The sequence below is a fragment of the Mesoplodon mirus genome (assembly GCF_964341445.2).
Source record: "Mesoplodon mirus genome assembly, chromosome: 17".
Taxonomy (NCBI): Eukaryota; Metazoa; Chordata; class Mammalia; order Artiodactyla; family Ziphiidae; genus Mesoplodon; species Mesoplodon mirus.
In genome coordinates this window covers 24307499-24326598 of record NC_138993.1, presented here as the reverse complement: position 1 = coordinate 24326598, position 19100 = coordinate 24307499, and the positions used below count along the sequence as shown (strand labels likewise).

Here is a 19100-nt window from a genome sequence, read left to right as displayed (position 1 = left end):
ATACAACTTCACTGATTTTTCATGAAGGTCAGATTGTACTAAACTAATATCTGCCAGGTTATATGATGAAATGGCCATTAAATGCAAATGTTTCTAAGCCTTATTTTGAGGGAAGGGAGAGCTTATCCCTTATCCTAGAAATTGTGAACAAAATAAAATTAAAATCTAATGCTTATTTTTCATAGATTGTTAATAATAACTGATCATAGCTAATTCTTGTCTGTTACTAAATTCAATTTGTTGTTCTAGTTGAACATTAATATTGAATATAATAAATATTTCGATTTTCAAGAAAGATTCCTTGTTTCTTCCTTTAGTTTACTCATTATTTTGAGATTTTTCAAACCACAGCATTTTTCTCTGAACCATGCTTTGCCTATATGATTATATTTGCAGGAGCTGTTACAAATTCATCATTTTTGTTATGCTCCTTCTTTTATGAGGAGTGTTTGTTTAACTTGCCATATATAAACAGACATTTATTTTAAGGATTAACTTTCATGTGAAAAACTGCCTCCTAGTTAAGTCTTTTTAATCACATCTCTAGAGGAAAGCAAGCTAACTTCAGATGTTTTTTTCTTTCTTTTCTTTCTTCAAGAATTTAAAATTGACTGTTTGTATATTATAACATAGAGAAGTTTGTAAGTGCATGTATTCTCCTCAGCCTCACACGCTGCAAATAAATCCCTGCTTGTGCAAGATTTAAAGAACATAAAGTTATATAGTAAAACACAGATAAATTATTTGCCTTGAAAGTGACTATGTAAGGAGCATCTTTAAATTATCAGTAGCCATAAAATCAGGATAGATAGACATTTTCCTGTTCCTCTGACTATCTCTCCCCAAACTCTCACCCAGGGAGTGCACCTCAGGGTCCATATATACTTTTTTGCATTGTATTTGCTGTTTTTTATATGCAGTGAAAAGAAGCAGACCTGCTGAATGCTGGAAACCATAAAATCATTTATAGTTATTCTTTCCTGTTTTCTTTCCTAATTCTATCTTCGTTTTAAAAGACAAAGTTATATACCATTTTACACTTTAAAAGTTGTTTGGTTTAACATTTATGGAGGCCTTGAAGTGTCAGCTAACGTGTTAATTGGTGATGTTATTAAAATACGTAGGACATGGTCTTCGCTCCATGAAGGTCACAGCCTGGTGGGAACACAGACATGCCATTCAGTTGTCATAGGTGCTGTTATACAGGTAGGAGAAGGACACATTCGAGGGACAAAGGTGGGAGTGTTCACTTCCTCCTAGGGGGTGGGGAAGTCTTCCAGAGGCGGTGGCACTAGAGCAGAATTGAAATGATTGGGCGCTTTCAAGACAGGCGATTGAGGAGGGGGCATTTAGGGCAGAGGGAGGAGCCTCTGGCAGGAGGGGCAAGAGAGAAGGTTGGACAGCATCATGCAGGGGTCTTCTCTGATACATATAGAAGTTTGGACTTTATGCTGCAGGCAAAAAAAAAAAAAAAAAGATACAAATGAATTCAGTTACAAGACAGAAAAGGAACCACAGACCTAGAAAATAAACTTATGGTTAACAAAGGGGAAAGAGGGGGATAGGATAAATTAGGAGTGTGGAATTAAAATATACATACTTCTACGTACAAAACAGACAAGCAGAGGGAAGTATACTCAATGTTTTGTAATAACCTTTAAGGGAAAAGAACCTGAAAAAGAATGTGTGTGTGTGTGTGTGTGTGTGTGTGTGTGTGTAACTGAATCACTTTGCTGTATACCTGAAACTAACACAGCATTGTAAATCAACTATACATCGATTAAAAAAAAAAGATAGAGAAACTAAGGAAGGATTTAAGCAGTGGCGTAATGTAATCAGGTTTTCATTTTAGAAAATTACTCTAGTACCCATGTGAAGAAATATTAGATTATTTGTGCTATTTAGAAACAGCCTGATAGAACATAAATAGACTAAACATTAACTTTTCTTCCTCACTGCCTTCAACAGAACTCTACAAATCTTAGAACACCCACTTTTATCATTTGAATTGCCAAAAGATGTGTTCTCTGGATGAGTTATATTTTCATAGCATTTCAAGACTTTGTGATCAAGTTTAAGAATATAGACTTTCTACCCTGGGTAACTTTGGAGGCTGCATCGGGGCAGCTCACCACTTACCTCTTCCTTATTAATACCCTTTTCTTTTGCCATCTTTTGCATCTAGTTGCCCAAGGCAAATGCTTACACTTTCCCGTGGTTCTTTTCTCTCTCTTGCCCTTCATGTCTATCAGCGAGGCCAGTAGATTCTGCCTCCAAAATAACGTCTCAAATTCCTCTGCTTCTGTCGGTCTCAGTGATGCTACAACCTTAGTCCTATCCTCCCTGGTCTCTCCCTGGGACTCCTGCAGCAGCCTCCTAATTGGCCCTCCACTCTTTCTCACCCATTTCCCCATTCTCACTGTCCCGCTTCGACAGTTCACTAGCTTTTTGCACTTAGAATAAAAAGCAAGCTCCCTTTGTGGCCAGCATCGCCTGGCTGTTGTCTCCCTTCACCTCATCTCTTGACACTCTCCTTCTGCTCCAGCTGTTATTTGCTCCCACGGAGGCCTGCAAACACTTATTCACTTCTTCCAAGAAGCTCTTATAATTTGGTGCCTGGCAAATACTCCGTGAACTTAATAGCATAACGATATCATAATAACACTTTCTGCCGTTTATTAAATATTTTCTGTAACCCAGATGGTGTGCTAAGTGCTCTCCAGGCATTGTCTTATAATTAAATTAGATGCAACAAGCTTGTGAAGTTGGCATTATTATTTCCATCTTTTAGGGGAGGAAACTGGGCATAGAGAGCTGAAGTAACTTACGCAGATTTATACCGCTAGTGGGTAGTGGAGCCTGGCTCGAAGTCTGTCTGTCTGATTCTAAGTCGGGCTCTTTGGTACTGGAGTTTCAAAAGTATTTTGTTATCATTAAATTTTAATGCTCTCACAATTCCTGGAGGACCATCTGAGAGCAGGCTCTAGAGGAAATCTTTTAATGAAACTGAAAGTAAACATTAGTGTGACCTAACTACCATATTAGAGACAACAAACTTTTCTCAGTATTTTATGTCTTGTTGATAATAAAAGACAGTATAGTGGAAGAGTTGGAAATAAACTCTGGTGTTCAAACAAACATGGGTTTAATCTCAGCATCTTCTATTCATTCATATGGATCTCCATATCATAGTGCCAGATAATGTTCTAGGTATTTGAGACACATCAGTGTGCAGTCCAGTGGGATGGATATAGAATGTTGGTTCTGTAAGCTGTTTTTGCCCTGGAGATTCACTGTAGCATTACTGCTCTTCTGTGAATTCAGGATAGATGTGATCCATCTTGGACCCCCATCCCAAGGGGATCTATTTGAGTCAATCCCATGACATATTTCCTAAGGACAGTCTCATAAGAAGGCTGTAAGTTTAGTTTGCTATAAATAAAGTGTCCTTCCTTCTTCCTTCTTTTTTCCTTTCAGTTGAAATGAAACATTAAATTTAACTTTATTAGATATAATAACTCAGGGAACTTATATTCTAATAGGGGTAGCACAATAAATATAACAAATAAGTAAATTACATTATACATTAGCAGATGGAAAGTACTTTGTGTGGGGAAGTAAATAAGATCAGGATGGGGGAAAATATGGAGAGCATGTGGAATAGGAGGTCAGTGAGGTGGGTCTCATCAAGAAGGTGAGAGACTTGAAGGAGGTGAAGGAGTTGATCAGATGGATATTTGAGGGAAGAGCAGTCCAGGAGGAGAGAATAGGTAGTGTCCAGTCCTAAGGGACGTGCATGCACGCCCACTTAAAAGCAAAGCATCATTGTGAATGGAGTTGACCAAGTGAAGGAGAGATACTAGATGAAGTCAGAGGGGTTCCAAGGATGTTGTTGGTGGCAATAAAATGAACTTGTATACATAAAGCACTTAGCACAGGATCTAGCCCAGTATCCCAGAGTCCCTGCCCACCTCTTCCAGCCACATCTCTTGCTGCTCCCCGTTGCAAGCTCTACCCTTGGTTTATAACCAGAAAGTCTGAAGAGTCCCCAAATATCTGTGCTGTTTTATACCTTTCTACTTGTGCACACACGTACAATACCCTTCTCCCACTCCTCATCATTCGGATAAACTCCTTCAAGACCCACCTAAGGCTGTCCTCTGGGAGGACAGCATCACTGACACCCTCTGAGGCGGAGCTTCCTTCTTCAGGCCGCCATGCACCATGCTTTGAGTATGTGTTTGTTACAATAACACATAGCTGATGGTAACTGACATTTAATGAGCACTTACTACGTGCCATGCAGTAAATACCTTTACGTGTTTTTAAAATTTATTTCTCACAACAGCAACCCTATAAGGTATGTCCTGTTGTCACCCCCATTTTATACATGAATAAATAAAGCCATGAAGTTTCTTGACTTGCCTAAGATCATCCAGCTACTAAGTGGTGGCACCAGGAGTTGATCACAAGGTTTCTGGCTCCAGAGCCCATGCCTTCTTAACCATTACATTATACTGCACCTCCACCCTTCCACCATTTTACTATATACAAGTATATATGTACTTATATATGTACATGTACTCATCACACTGCATTGAAAAGTATTAGTTTTGTGCATGTGTCTTCCATAGTATTTATGACTGCTTTGAGTCACCATGTTGAATTCACCTTTGCTCTTTGGGACTTTGCACATGCGTTCCCTTGTTGAATGGGGAGAATAAAATATTCTCTCATGTAATTTGCAAAGCATGAGAAATAATATTCAAAATGTTAATGATAGTGTGTCATTAATTTTGAAATTTATTTGGTTTTGAATTTCATTTTAATCATGTCGTTGTGTTTCTGCTTCTCCCTAGACCAGTATTAAAGAGGGACAGCTGTTGAAGCAGACCAGTTCTTTCCAAAGATGGAAAAAGCGATACTTCAAACTTCGAGGTCGTACACTTTATTATGCAAAGGACTCAAAGGTAATTCGAGAGAATACTAGTTGCAAGCACTCGAAGGCTGTAGGGGGAATTGAAATTTTGGTTCTGTAAACTGTTTTTGTCTTGGGGCTCACTAGCATTACTGCTCTGATATAAATTCCATATAAATGTGATTCATCTTGGACCAAATCCCAAGGGGGTCTATTTGAGTCAGTTTCATGCCATTTCCCCTAAGGACAATCTTATAGGACGGTCCTAGTGTAGTTTGCTTTCTTTCTTTTTTTCCTTCCAAGTAAAATGAACAGTTAAATGTAACCTTATTAGATATAATAAACTCTGAATTTGGGTTCCCCCCTTTCTTGCTACTTTTTACCCCATAAATCTTTTCCTGAAAATGAGAGAGAGAATTGCTGTAGTTCCTAAGAGTTCATACTCTGGTTTCAGACAAGAGTTCGTATCCCGATTCTAGCACATTCCAGTGGAGTGGCTGTGGACAGCATGTTATTGAGAGGAGGCTTAAATGAAATTACATACATGAAGTGCTTACATAATACCTGGCACAAAACAATCACTCAATTATGCTAGCACTTAGAAATAAAAATCACAGTGAAATAAAATCAAGGCTTAAATAATTTTTATATAATAATTGAATGAAATAAGAATGATGTAGCTTTGGAAGAAAAAAATTGTAATGATGAGCATCCATTTAAAACGGATATTTTACTGTTCCTTCAAAAATAAACATTAAGGTGGGTACCCTCAGCTGGCACTGGAGCTCCACTAAAACAGCTCCCTGCCCTGTTAGACCTGGTGGACACCTTTGGCCAACACTAGTGTCCCCCTAAAGTGGCTCCTGCCCCAGGCGTCAGCCCCACACACCAGAGCACCCACAACAGTTGCAACTGGGCCTTGCAGCCAGCCACACTGGGGTCCAGCCTTGCGTACAAGCACCCCCTCAGCAAGTGCAGCCGAGCCACAACAGGAGGACACATGCAGCCCACAAAGGGAACATTCCTGGAGCATCTGGCCCTGGTATCCAAGGGAGACCATGCTACTGGGCCCCACAGGATACCTTCTACACAAAGCCACTCTCTCAAGACCGGGGGATGTAGCTGATCTACGCGATATGTAGAAACAAACACAGAAAGTTAGGCAAAATGAAGAAACAAAGGAATATGTTCCAAATGAAAGAACTAAACAAACCCTCAGAAATAGATTGAATGAAATGGAGATAAGCAAACTTCCAGATAAGGTGTTCAAAGTAATGGTCATAAAGATACTCACTGAACTCAGTAGCAGAATAGAAGAGTGAGAATTTCAACAAAGAGATAGAAAATAATAATGGAAATGAAAAATACACCAGAGGAAACCAACAGCAGATTAGATGATGCAGAAGAGAGGACCAGTGGTCTAGAAGATAAGGTAGTGGAAATCACCCAGTTAGAACAGTAAAAAGAAAAAGGAACCAAAAAATGGATAGTTTAAGGGACCTCTTGGGCAACATCAAGTATACCAACATTCACATTATAAGGGTCCCAGCAGGGGAAGAGAGAATGAAAAGGACAGAAAACCTATTTGAAGAAATATGGCTGAAAACTTTCCTAACTTGGTGAAGGATACGGACATCCAGGCCCAGGAAGTACAGAGAGACCCAAACAAAGTGAACCCAAAGGGACCCACACCAAGACACATTATAATTAAGATGCCAAAATGTTAAGCTAAGGAGAAAATCTTAAAAGCAATAAGAGAAAAACAACTAGTTACATACATGGGAGTCCCCATAAGACTGTCAGCTGACTTTTCAGCAAAAACTTTACAGAAGGGAGTGGCACAATATATTCAAAGTACTGAAAGGAGAAAACTTATAACCAAGAATATTCTATCCAGCAAAGCCATCATTCAGAATTGAGAGAGAGATAGAGTTTCCCAGACAAGCAATAGCTTGTCTACTTTATAGTTCATCACCACTAAACCAGTCTTACAAGAAATGTTAAAGAAATTTAAACAGAAAAGAAAAAATTATAACTAGAAATATGAAAATTATGAAAGACAGTATCTCGTCAGTAAACGCAAAATTATAGTAAAGGTAGTGGATCAACCACCTATATAGCTAGTATGAAGGTTAAAAAACAAAACTAGTAAAACCATATATATCTACAATAATTAGTTAAGGAATACACAAAGTAAGATAACATCAAAAACATAAAATGGTGGATGGAGTAAAAATGTAGTGCTTTTAGAACATGCTCAAACTTAAGCAACTGTCAACATAAAATAGACTGCTATATACAGAGGTTGTTGTATAAGGACCTCATGGTAACCACAAACCAAAAACTGATAACAGATATACAAACAATAAAGAGAAAGGAATATAAACATAATACTAAAAAAATCATCAAATCACAAGGGGAGAGAGCAAGAGAAGAAGAAGGGAACAGAGAAGAACAACAAAGATAACCAGAAAACAATTCACAAAAATGGCAATAAGTACATACTTATCAATAATTCCTTTAAATCTAAATGGACTAAATGCACCAATCAAAAGACACAGCATGGCTGAATAGATACAAAAAACAAGACCCATATATATGGTGCCTACAAGAGACTCACTTCAGATCTAAAGACACACAGAGACTGAAAGTGAAGAGATGAAAAAGATATTCCATGCAAATAGAAATGAAAAGAAATATGGGATAGCAATACTTATATCAGACAAAATAGATGTTAAAACAATAGACGTTAAAACAAAGACTGTAACAAGAGACAAAGAAGAGCATTACCTAATGATAAAGGGATCAATCCAGTAAGAAGATATAACACGAGTAAATATATATATGCCCAGCAGAGGAGCACCTGAATATGTAAACCAAATATTAACAGACATAAAGGAGAAACTGACAGTAATACAATAATAGTAGGCGACTTTAACACCCCATTACATCAATGTAATTGTAATCATTAGATCATTCAGACAGAAAATCAATAAGGAAACACTGGCCTTAAATGACACTTTAGACTCGATGGGACTTAATAATATATACAGGACATTCCACCCCATAACAGCAGAATATACATTCTTTTCAAGTGCACATGGAACACTCCAGGTCAGATCTTTTATTAGGCTACCAATCTCAATAAATTTTAAAATACTGAAATCACATCAAGCATCTTTTCTGACCACAACAGTATGAGACTAGAAATCAACCGCAAGAAAAACTGGAATAAAACTCAAACACATGGAGTCTAAACAACAAACTCAGTAAAAACCAATGGGTCACTGAAGAAATCAAAGAGGATATCAAGAAATACCTTCAAACAAATTAAAATGGAAACACAGTGTTCCAAAATCTTTGGGACTCAGCAAAGGCAGTTCTAAGGGGGAATTTGATAGTAATACAGGCCTACCTCAGGAAACAAGAAAAATCTCAAATAAACAATCTAACCTTACACCTAGAGGAACGAGAAAAAGAAGAATAAACAAGTCCAGAGTTAGTAGAAGGAAGGAAATAGTAAAGTTACGAGTGGAATTAAATGAAATAGAGACCAAAAAACCCCACAAAAACCTAAGAGCAGGTTCTTTGAAAAGATAAATGAAATTGATAAACCTTTATCCAAAGTCATCAAGAAAAAAAGAGAGAGAGAGCCAAATAAATAAAATCGGAAATGAAAGAGAAGTTACAACTGACATCACAGAAATACAAAGGATCATAAGAGGTTACTGTGAAAACGATATACCAACAAATTGGACAACCTGGGAGAACTGGATAAATTTCTCAAAACATACAATCTTCCAGGACTGAATCAGGAAGAAACAGAAAATCTGAACAGACCAATTATTAGTAATGAATATAATGAAATATTAGCCATAAAGAATGAAATCTTGCCATTTGCAACAACATGGATGAACATAGAAGGTATTACGCTGAGTGAAATAAGTCAGACAGAGAAAGACAAATACCGTACAATCTCACTTACATGTGGAATCTAGAAAACAAAACAAATGAACAAACAAACCAAAACAGAAAGAGACTTACTGATACAGAGAACAAATGGGTGGTTGCCAGAGGGGAGGGTTAAATGTCATGGGGATTTAATATATAGTATACGGAATATAATTAATAATATTGTAATAATTTTGTATGATGACAAATGGTTACTAGACTTATCATGGTGATCATTTGATGATGTATTTGATTGTCAAATTACTATGTTGTACACGTGAAACTAACCTAATATTGTATGTCAACTATACTTAAATTTAAAAATAGTAAGATTTATTGTTACTGTGCCAGTAGGATAATCGATCATTTCTATATTAAAAAACACGTGTTTGTGATATAATTAGTAGAGTTATACACCAGGAGGTAAAAAATAAATAAACAAACAAACATAATTCTTAGTTTATGCAGCTGTGGAAGTAATAACAAAATAGAATAATCTTATTTTAAAAGTCATTATGTTCACGGTTGTCCCTGATCTGGCTCCATTCTGACCTCTCACATTTATCTCCAGACAACACTGACCACTCGATAGTCTGCAGCCTCGCCCCATGTTTTCCATCCCCAGTATGTTTTTTCCTCTATCTCCACTTAAAGAAATTCCCTGTTTTCTTTAAGGTTCCCCTAAAATTGTCTTCATTCCATTATTCACAAGAGAAAGCATTTGTCTTCTGCTGTGACCTTCCATAGCATTTTGTAGTGTCTGCTCTTCCACTTTTAATAGTCTCCCTTACTTAAAACTAGTTGTGTCTATTTCAGCTCCCGTGCTAGATTATAAATTCCTTGTAGTCAGGGAGCAAGTCTTACGGTCAGATTGGTTGGGTTGAAGTAGAGTTGCATAACTCCCTGGAGATCTTGGGGGGTGGTAAAAGTTATCAGATAAGGGAGCCTCTTTTTCTAGCAGTCCTAGAGGAGTGGTGTTATACCTACCTCCCTGGAAGAACATTGAATGACCATGAACAAAGGACCAACTGACTCAAAGTGGGAAGGATACATTTATTTACTAGAATTTCCTAATTTCTCAAGTGTCCATTTTAAAGATTTTATTTCTATGGAGTTTTCACCACTGAAACATTTTTGATTAAAATCTCTTTTAAGCATAAAAAAAATAAATGTTGGAGCCTGCAAAAACAAACAAACAAACAAATAAATAAATAAAACTTCTTTTAAGAGTATAAAAGAAATGGCATCTTATATTTGCAGAGCACATGCACCATCTCATTTGAGCACATTTACAGATGAGGAAGGTCACCTTCAAAAAGTTCAGTAACTGTCCGTGATGTGAGCCAGGACTAGTTCTTCTCATTGTGGGGAGTGTGTGAGTATGTGTGTATGTCATACACTGAGTAGTAGGTTTCCCATAAATGATGCTTCTGGAGAGCACAGAGCATTTTTCAATGAAACAATGTGCCAGGGGAGTTCTTTAAAGTCCTTTACAGTTTGGAATTTATGTGTTCGTTGAACTTTATGGTTCTACTCACCAAGCATCAGTAATTTCCGTTTTTCTTCAGTTTTTATTTCTAATTCCTGACATAGCTTCATGGTCATGATGTGACGGTAAAAAAAAAAAAAAATACTGAGGAGCATTCAGTTAGGTTTGCACTTGACATGTTTGTGTTCTTTTTCATTAACAGTCTCTGATATTTGATGAAGTTGACCTCTCAGATGCCAGTGTAGCTGAAGCAAGCACAAAAAATGCTAACAACAGCTTCACGGTATGGTTATACTCTGGTAACTCCCCCCTCAAAAGTTATAGAATAATCTTTCGTGAGCTTGTACTGAACGCCCTCTCTAATTGCCAGCTGTGTGTCACACGGGTTGGAGTTCTCACTAAGAACAGTAAACTTGATAAGTACATTGTAGATGCTAACACCCAACGTGTCATGATTGTTTGGGTCCATAAACCAATGTATTAAATGTATTTTTTAAAGTATTTATATAGTTTTCTTTTTAGACCTTCTAATTTTAGTGCCTTAAAATTTTCACCTCCCTTTAATGTTCAACTAATTCCGCTGTTCTTAAATATTCAAGAAGTTTGGTTTTTTACCATCAATCTTAAAAATAATATTTTCTACTTTCAATCTACAGTTACTCTAGTTGCTGTAGTTCAGGCCTTCGTTTCTTCTCACTTAGGTAATTCATTTGGCAGCTATTTAAAGAAGTGTCCTCTGTTCCAGTTAGTTTTTTTCCAATTGCAAATCACATTGCTTAAAAGACCTCACTGGCTCGCCATCGCCTGTCAGGTTGCATCTGTAACTCCGCCGTAAAGTCCTGTAAAGTCCTTCCTCAGCATTCTAGCATACTGATAATTATTTGTCCTTATACATCCCACCAGTCCAGCAGTTCTGTCTAAACCTAATGCTTTTTCCATTCCCTCTGACTTAAATGATCCCTCCTCCATCAAGAGCTGTTGAAATTCTACCAGTTCTTCAAAGCTTAGCTCAGATATCCCATACTTTTTCTACTTCTTTGATTACAAAAATATGAATTAAATATGAATTGAGGATCCACCATGTGCTAGGCACTCGTGCCAATAAACACAAAGCATTCAGAGAAAAAAATATACATATATATATATATCACTTCCCTCAAGATATTCATGGTGTAGTTCAGTGAAGTTCATCTGGGATTCTTTTTCTTAAAAAAATATTTAAATATTTATTTATTTGGTTGCACCAGGTCTTCGTTGCAGCAGGTGGGCTCCTTAGTTGCGGCTCCCAGGCTCCTTAGTTGTGGCTTGCCATCTCCTTAGTTGCAGCACGCGGGCTCCTTAGTTGTGGCAATGCGAACTCTTAGTTGCAGCATGCATGTGGGATCTAGTTCCCTGACCAGGGATCGAACCCAGGCCCCCTGCTTTGGGAGCATGGAGTCTTATCCACTGTGCCACGAGGGAGGTCCCTGGGATACTTTTACAGCTACATTTTCCTTAGGTCCTCTCAGGTGCATTGTTCTTGCTAGGTCGCTGACCCCTTCCACACTCCTAGCCCCTGCCCTAGGAAGCTTCCACTGTGGACAGCAGTGTTTTGTGTTCATCCCCTAGGCATGCCAGGGCAGGGAGGACACACAGATAAACAAATACTAGAGCAGTGCCATGATGGAGGTAAGCACTGGTAAGGGTAGGGGATGGAGAAGAAGCAAATGAGTTCAGATTTAGTCTTATTGATTCATGGGCATGTGAGATAATTCATGCTGTGAATATTCCTCCCCCGCCCCCTCCCCAGGGACAGTTGAGTTTGAGAAGAGAGAGGACAGCCAAGAATAGAATCCTGGGAAAAAAGTTAAAATGTAAGGTTTGACCAATAAAGACTGAGAGAGAGCATTCTGAAGTATAGAAGGAACATCAGGAGGCAATGATTTATAAAAAGCCAGTGGAAGGGAGTTTCAAGACGGAAGTTGTTAAACATCAAATGCTGTAGAGAGGTCAAGTCAAAGAAGAAAGGAAAAGTGTCTGTTGAATTTGTGAATCAGGAGGTCATTTGGTCACACTGATGTGAGTAGTTGCAGTGGAGGGTGGCATGCAGTAGGCTGCATGGCGAATGCTAAGTGGAAAGGCAGAGAGAGCCAGCACGGACTCCTTGTCCTACAAGTTTGGCGGTTAAAAGAAGGAGCAGACATATAGCAACAAGAATGTTCAGGTTTGAAGAGGCAGTTCTGGTTTTGTTGTTGTTGAGGATCTTTTGCTTTGTTTTTTTGTTTGTTTGTTTGTTTTTTGGCGGTACGCGGGCCTCTCACTGTTGTGGCCTCTCCCGCTGTGGAGCACAGGCTCCGGACGCGCAGGCTCAGCGGCCATGGCTCACGGGCCCAGCCGCTCCGCGGCATGTGGGATCTTCCCGGACCGGGGCACGAACCCACGTCCCCTGCATCGGCAGGCGGACTCTCAACCACTGCACCAGCAGGGAAGCCCTTTTGCTTTGTTTTTAAAATGAATTTTGAGTGTGTCTATATGAAGAGAGGAAAGAATTGTTAGAATCAAAAGCTGAAGCTGCAGGAGAGAAAGGGAATAACTGTTGGAGCATGATCGCTGAGTAAACTGCAGGGGTTGGGACCCAGAGCACAGGTTAAGAGATTAGCCTTGAATAGGAGACAAAGTTTATGGAAGTAGGTGTGGGCAGGAAGTTCATATATTTCAAACCCAAACACTACTGTTTTCTCAGTGAAATTGCAGATTAGGTCTTATGCTATGAATAAGACTTTAGGAGGGTTTGGAGGAGCTTCTATAGAAGATAAGAATCGAAACTGAACAGGGACCAGTAGAAGATTACTAGGTAGTACATAGTGTCCACCAGAGATTGGAGATAAGTAATGTTCTTAATTCCTGGGCCTATAGCATTTTCTTAAAGATAGGAGTAAAGAAAAACAACTAAGTTGGCCCAGGATTGATGATTTATAGGGCATAGCATACTGGACAGAAAGATAAAAAGGGATTGTTGGATGTTTGAGGGATCAGTAACTGATCCATCTTACCCCTCTGAGTTCTCAGTTTTTGAGAATGGAGCATAAGGAATACGAGATGCCTTTATTAATGGCTGAACAGGGTCCAATAACCACTGAATACAGAGCTTCTGATAAGTTGTTGGAGGCCGAAGGGCAAAATGTTGCTTCTTCTTCCTTCCTCCCAGGTGAAGGTCAGGTAGAGCGATTAACCTATCAGATTAACCACTTGTCTTCCCTGGGAAGTGAGCAATAGTTTTCTCCCCTCTGTGGAGGCTCGTGGTGGGGTTGTGGATAAGGGGTTCTCCCCGACAAGGATCTAGAGTTTAGTCTGAGTGAGGGTTCCGAAATTTAAGATTTGGGAGAGGTTATTCAAATCCTTGGTACAGCTCTTTCTTGGACCTCCAACTGCATGCAGTCTCTCCTTTTGTACCTTCTCATAGAACTTACTATATTGCGCCTTGTGTTTAGCTAAGTACTTATGTTTCTTATAACCTCCCTGAGGATAGGGACACTGTTATACATTTTTATCTCATAGTACCTTATCCATAAGTATTTGTTGATTTTAATTAATAAGATGAAAATTCATTTTGGGCATGAGGAGACTTTTTTTTTTTTTTTTTTTTTTCGCGGGACACGGGCCTCTCACTGCTGTGGCCTCCCCCGCTGCGGAGCGCAGGCTCCGGACGCGCAGGCTCAGGGGCCATGGCTCACGGGCCCAGCCGCTCCGCGGCATGTGGGATCTTCTCGGACCGGGGCACGAACCCGTGTCCCCTGCACCGGCAGGCGGACCCTCAACCACTGCGCCACCAGGGAAGCCCGAGGAGACTTTTTTGTTGAAATATTTTCAAGAAATTTCCAACGTTTCACTCGACCAAACTTCATTTCTGAAGTTTGTTGGACGAGAAGTGCGAGACTGAAATGTTAGGCACATTGCTTAGAGTTTTATAGCAAATCAGTTTGGTAGAACTTTCCAGGGTATAAAATGGAATCAGAGGTATGTTTTCAACCGGTACTTGACAACCTCCCTATCTTTAAATATTTAAATGTTCCACCTTCCTGGGTTCCAGTGACTGCTGCTCGTGGTGTTATTTTGGCCAGTTCGTGTCAGAGGTTAATGGTGTAGTTTGGTGGTCTTAGGGCTGGGGAATCCAGCGACAGCTGAATTCTGCCTCATTACAGCCACTACTCTTTGCCTTGAAGTCCCTAAGGATGATATATTGACAAGGGATAATAGTAAATGGAAAATCTATAATTAGTAAATGGAAAGTGGAAAAGCTGTGCTTTACCCAAAAACCCCGTGTCAAACTCTAGTAAAATGGGTTCTACAGGGAGTGTTCTAGAGAGCAGGGCAGAAACTGACTTAGCTGGGGAAGTCATACTGTGGTTATGAGCAAGCACTGAGACTGACTGAGCTTCCAGAGGAGGGGACACAGACATCTTGAGGGTGGTGTCAAAGGACCTGCAGACATGGTTAAGACCTACCTACACGATGATTACATTTTTTTCTCTTTTTTTTTGCGTTACGCGGGCCTCTCGCTATTGTGGCCTCTCCCGTTGTGGAGCTCCGGACGCGCAGGCTCGGCGGCCATGGCTCACGGGCCCAGCCACTCCGCGGCATGTGGGATCTTCCCAGACCAGGGCACGAACCTGTGTCCCCTGCATCGGCAGGCGGACTCTCAACCACTGCGCCACCAGGGAAGCCCACGATGATTACTTTTAAACAGGCCTATGCTCCCATCCCTGGAGTTAATAATTGTCTTGTTTTTGGGGTTGTCTGAATTGCCTCAGGTATTGTATTAGTTTTCTGTTGTTTCGTGACAGATTACCACAAACTTAGTGGCGTAAAACAATGCCTATTTATTGTCTCACAATAAATAAATTCTGTTGGTTTCACAGAATAGCTGGATTCCTCTGCTCCAGGTCTCACAATGTCAAAATAAATAGATATGATAAATTAAATACACACACAGGCACGTGCACATACATATATTCTTTTTAATTACCCTACATTGGGTTAATTTTGACCTAAGTTTGCATTTCTGGTTTTACAAGTGTCTTCTGCAGTAGGCAACAACAGCAAAACCTACTAACGTTGAATGCATTTTCTGTGATGTTAGGTGTCAGTGATGTGATCAGGGAACAGAAAAGAACAGTTCCAGACAGGCTTATTGGCATTTGATGAGTGTTTAGGTTAATGTTCACAATTAATTTATTTGTAGTGTAAATTCTACCATGACATCTTCTATGACTGTGGAATCAGTGAAACATTCTTAATTTTTTTTGTCCATTTTTAATTGTTTTCTTTTTTATTTTATTGATATTTTAATGGTGTTTTGGAGTTTTATTTTCACTTTAACTTTTTTATCTTTAACATACCTCTGTGCTGTATGTGAATGTGCTCTTCTTATATTAAACTAGAGAGAATTGATTTCCCTTTGGTCATACTGTTGCCCCCCAGGGAAGGGATTGCAGATCTCCTGATATTTAACTCAGGGCTCTTTCCTATTGCACAGTATTCTTTCCTTCTGGATAGTCTTTGCCTCTGTTCTCTTTCTTCTCACATCCACAGCTCTCTTTGTCTCTTTCTCACTAATCATGGCATGTCTATCCCCAGCTTTTTAAAATTTTTCCAATTGCAGAGCTTAACACTGAAGTCAAACAGCCAGGATTTGGGTCGTGGCTTGGCCGTGTCTGGTTAGGTGACCCTAGACAAATTAGTTAACTGCTATAAATCTCAGTGTCCTTAACTTTAATTGAGGGTAGTAATGGTATCTGCCTCATAGGTTATGAGGATTAAATGAAATGTGATAATGCACCAAAATACCTAGCACAGTGATGAGCACGTACTGTTTGATACATGTTGGTGGCAACTGTTATCACAAACTTATTATCTCTTGATTCCCTTCACAAGTGACAGTATTGCCAACTTTTAAAAGTTTGGGAATTTTGAAAGAGAATATGGATGAACTTTATCTTGAGAAAACATTCCATGCTGCCTATTTCTCAGAGGTGTAGTGAAGATTTATTTCCACTTTTATCTAATATTAATAAGTATTGTTGGGAAAAGCAACCATTTTGTAACAAATGGAATACAGTTGTTCCTTGTTAGGTAAATGTTATTTGCTAAAGAAGAGGTTTTTAATGATTTGAAAGCCATCACAATGATGTGGTATACATTAGGCTTTCAAAGTGTACTGTTGAAATGACTGTTTTCTTTAAATTTTAATGAAGTTTGGGCTAAACCTTAAATAAATGAGTCATCATTTTTAAAGAAATTGTATCAACATTGGTAAAACGTCTTAGGAAGGTTTGTAAAGAAAGCTTTTTTTTTTTTGAACTAGAAAGAAATACAGAGGTAATTTATTTTGTTTATTTAACCACCCTTAGCATTGTTAGCGAGTGATCTACAAGTGTGTTTGAAGTCCCATGGTTACTTCATATCCATGCTGGCTTAGTTGTATGGAAACAGATGCCATGTGGCAGCATTTATTTTTAGAACTAACTGAGCACTGAAACAGAGTCATTTTAGTTCAGGAGTCACTGGCCACGGTAGATATGACCGAAAGTTGATTAGCATTAGGTGATGACTCTTCTGATGAGGTTTTTAAAAGTAAACATACAGAGTGAAGTAAGTCAGAAAGACAAAGACAAATACCGTATGCTGACACATATATATGGAATTTAAGAAGAAAAAAAATGTCATGAAGAACCTAGGGGTAAGACAGGAATAAAGGCACAGACCTACTAGAGAATGGACTTGAGGATATGGGGAAGGGGAAGGGGAAGCTGTGACAAAGCGAAAGAGAGGCATGGACATATAGACACTACCAAATGTAAGGTAGATAGATAGTGGGAAGCAGCCGCAGAGCACAGGGAGATCAGCTCGGTGCTTTGTGACCGCCTGGAGGGGTGAGATGGGGAGGGTGGGAGGGAGACACAAGAGGGAGGGGATATGGGAGCATATGTATATGTATAACTGATTCATCTTGTTATAAAGCAGAAACTAACACACCACTGTGAAGCAATTATACTCCAATAAAGATGTAAAAGAAACACAACAAAAAAACAAACCAATACAGAGAATACTCTTACTGCACATGAAGTGCTGAAAAGTATGCACTCATAGCCGAAATGAGCAGACCGTGTTTTCATGGAGGGGAATGTTCTTAAGAATTGTTTCTTTCATGTTTACTTCCCGTTTCTTCTCTTTTCCTCTCAGCTTCCTCTCTGTTAATATAACTCACTTCATCTTCTCTCTTAAGAGAGATATCATATCCTTTGAACCTAAGGAAGTGTCAGTTTACTTTTATCCGTTAATAACTCAATCTTTAGATACATGGAAGTAATGAAAAGTTATTTTCTTTTTATATCATTTGTGAATGCGCATTGCGAAACAGGCATTTAGATAAACATGTTAATATATAATCACTTAGATAAATAAGTTGCCTATTTTATTTGATAATATTTAGTCTACTCTGTACCTCTTATAACTGCTTTATATCTGATCACTCATTCACTTTTTTTTTTTTTTTTTTTTTTTTTTTTTTGCTGTACGCGGGCCTCTCACTGTTGTGGCCTCTCCCGTTGCGGAGCACAGGCTCCGGACGCACAGGCTCAGCGGCCATGGCTCACGGGCCCAGCCGCTCCGCGGCATATGGGATCCTCCCAGACCGGGGCACGAACCCGTATCCCCTGCATCGGCAGGCGGACTCTCAACCACTGCGCCACCAGGGAGGCCCTCATTCACTTTTTTATAACAGTCTTATAAGGTAGGTTCTATTATGCTTCCCATTTTATACGGGAGAAATCTGAAACAGAGAGGTTAACATCCAATACATATAAATAGCTAGAATCTGAACCCATCTGGGTTATATGACCTCAATCTGTACTCTTGACTGCTCTGCTATCCTGCCTCTTTATTGTGGAGTTGTAAATGAGTATGATTCAGATAGTATTCCTGTGGTTGCTTTTTACACGTTCAGTTGTCTTTTCTCCTCCAAGTCAATCATAGAGTCGTTTTTTTAAATTTTATTTATTTATTTTTGGCTGCATTGGGTCTTCATTGCTGTGTGTGGGCTTTCTCTAGTTGCAGCGAGTGGGGGCTACTCTTTGTTGTGGTGCACAGTCTTCTCACTGCGGTGAGAAGAGAACAACTCTTGTTGTGGAGCACGGGCTCTAGGTGCGCGGGCTTCAGTAGTTGTGGCACGCAGGCTCAGTAGTTGTGGCTCACGGGCTCTAGAGCACAGGCTCAGTAGTTGTGGCGCACGGGCTCCAGAGCGCAGGCTCAGTAGTTGTGGCTCACGGGCTTAGTTGCTCCTCGGCATGTGGGATCTTCCCGGACCAGGGCTCGAACCCGTGTCTCCTGCTTTGGCAGGCAGATTCTTAACCACTGTGCCACCAGGGAAGCCCAATCATAGAGGCTTATATTGTGTTACTAGATGTATCACAAGCACTTGCTGGTTGTACTACAAATTTAGAGCACTGTATTTTATTGTGGGCACTACATGTTAAATAGAAAGGTTGATAAAGACCTCACAGAGGCAGGTAACTAATATTATTTTAAAAAGGTCTGGAAAATGGGATTGATTAACATTAAAGGGCACTTTTTATTTTAAAGACTTGGGAAGATGTGACATCTTTTCAATATTTGAGGGATTCTTATGGATAAGAAGCAGTAGATAGGTTTGGCGTACAGAACAAAGATCCATGGTTGAATTCATGGAGGGACAGTTTCAGCTCT

At 39.4% G+C, this 19100-nt stretch overlaps 1 protein-coding gene across 6 annotated transcripts in view; it reads left to right on the top strand.

Annotated features, from left to right (window-relative positions):
- DGKH (diacylglycerol kinase eta) overlaps window positions 1-19100 on the top strand; it is a 185979-nt gene that overhangs the window by 67101 nt on the left and 99778 nt on the right. For 5 of the 6 annotated variants that reach the window (XM_082602380.1, XM_082602381.1, XM_082602377.1 and 2 more), the window contains exons 3-4: window positions 4860-4970; window positions 10561-10641. In XM_082602380.1, coding sequence (XP_082458506.1) covers window positions 4860-4970; window positions 10561-10641 — 192 coding nt within the window. The remainder of the gene's footprint in view (window positions 1-4859; window positions 4971-10560; window positions 10642-19100) is intronic. The other variant, XM_082602378.1, reaches the window with a different exon arrangement.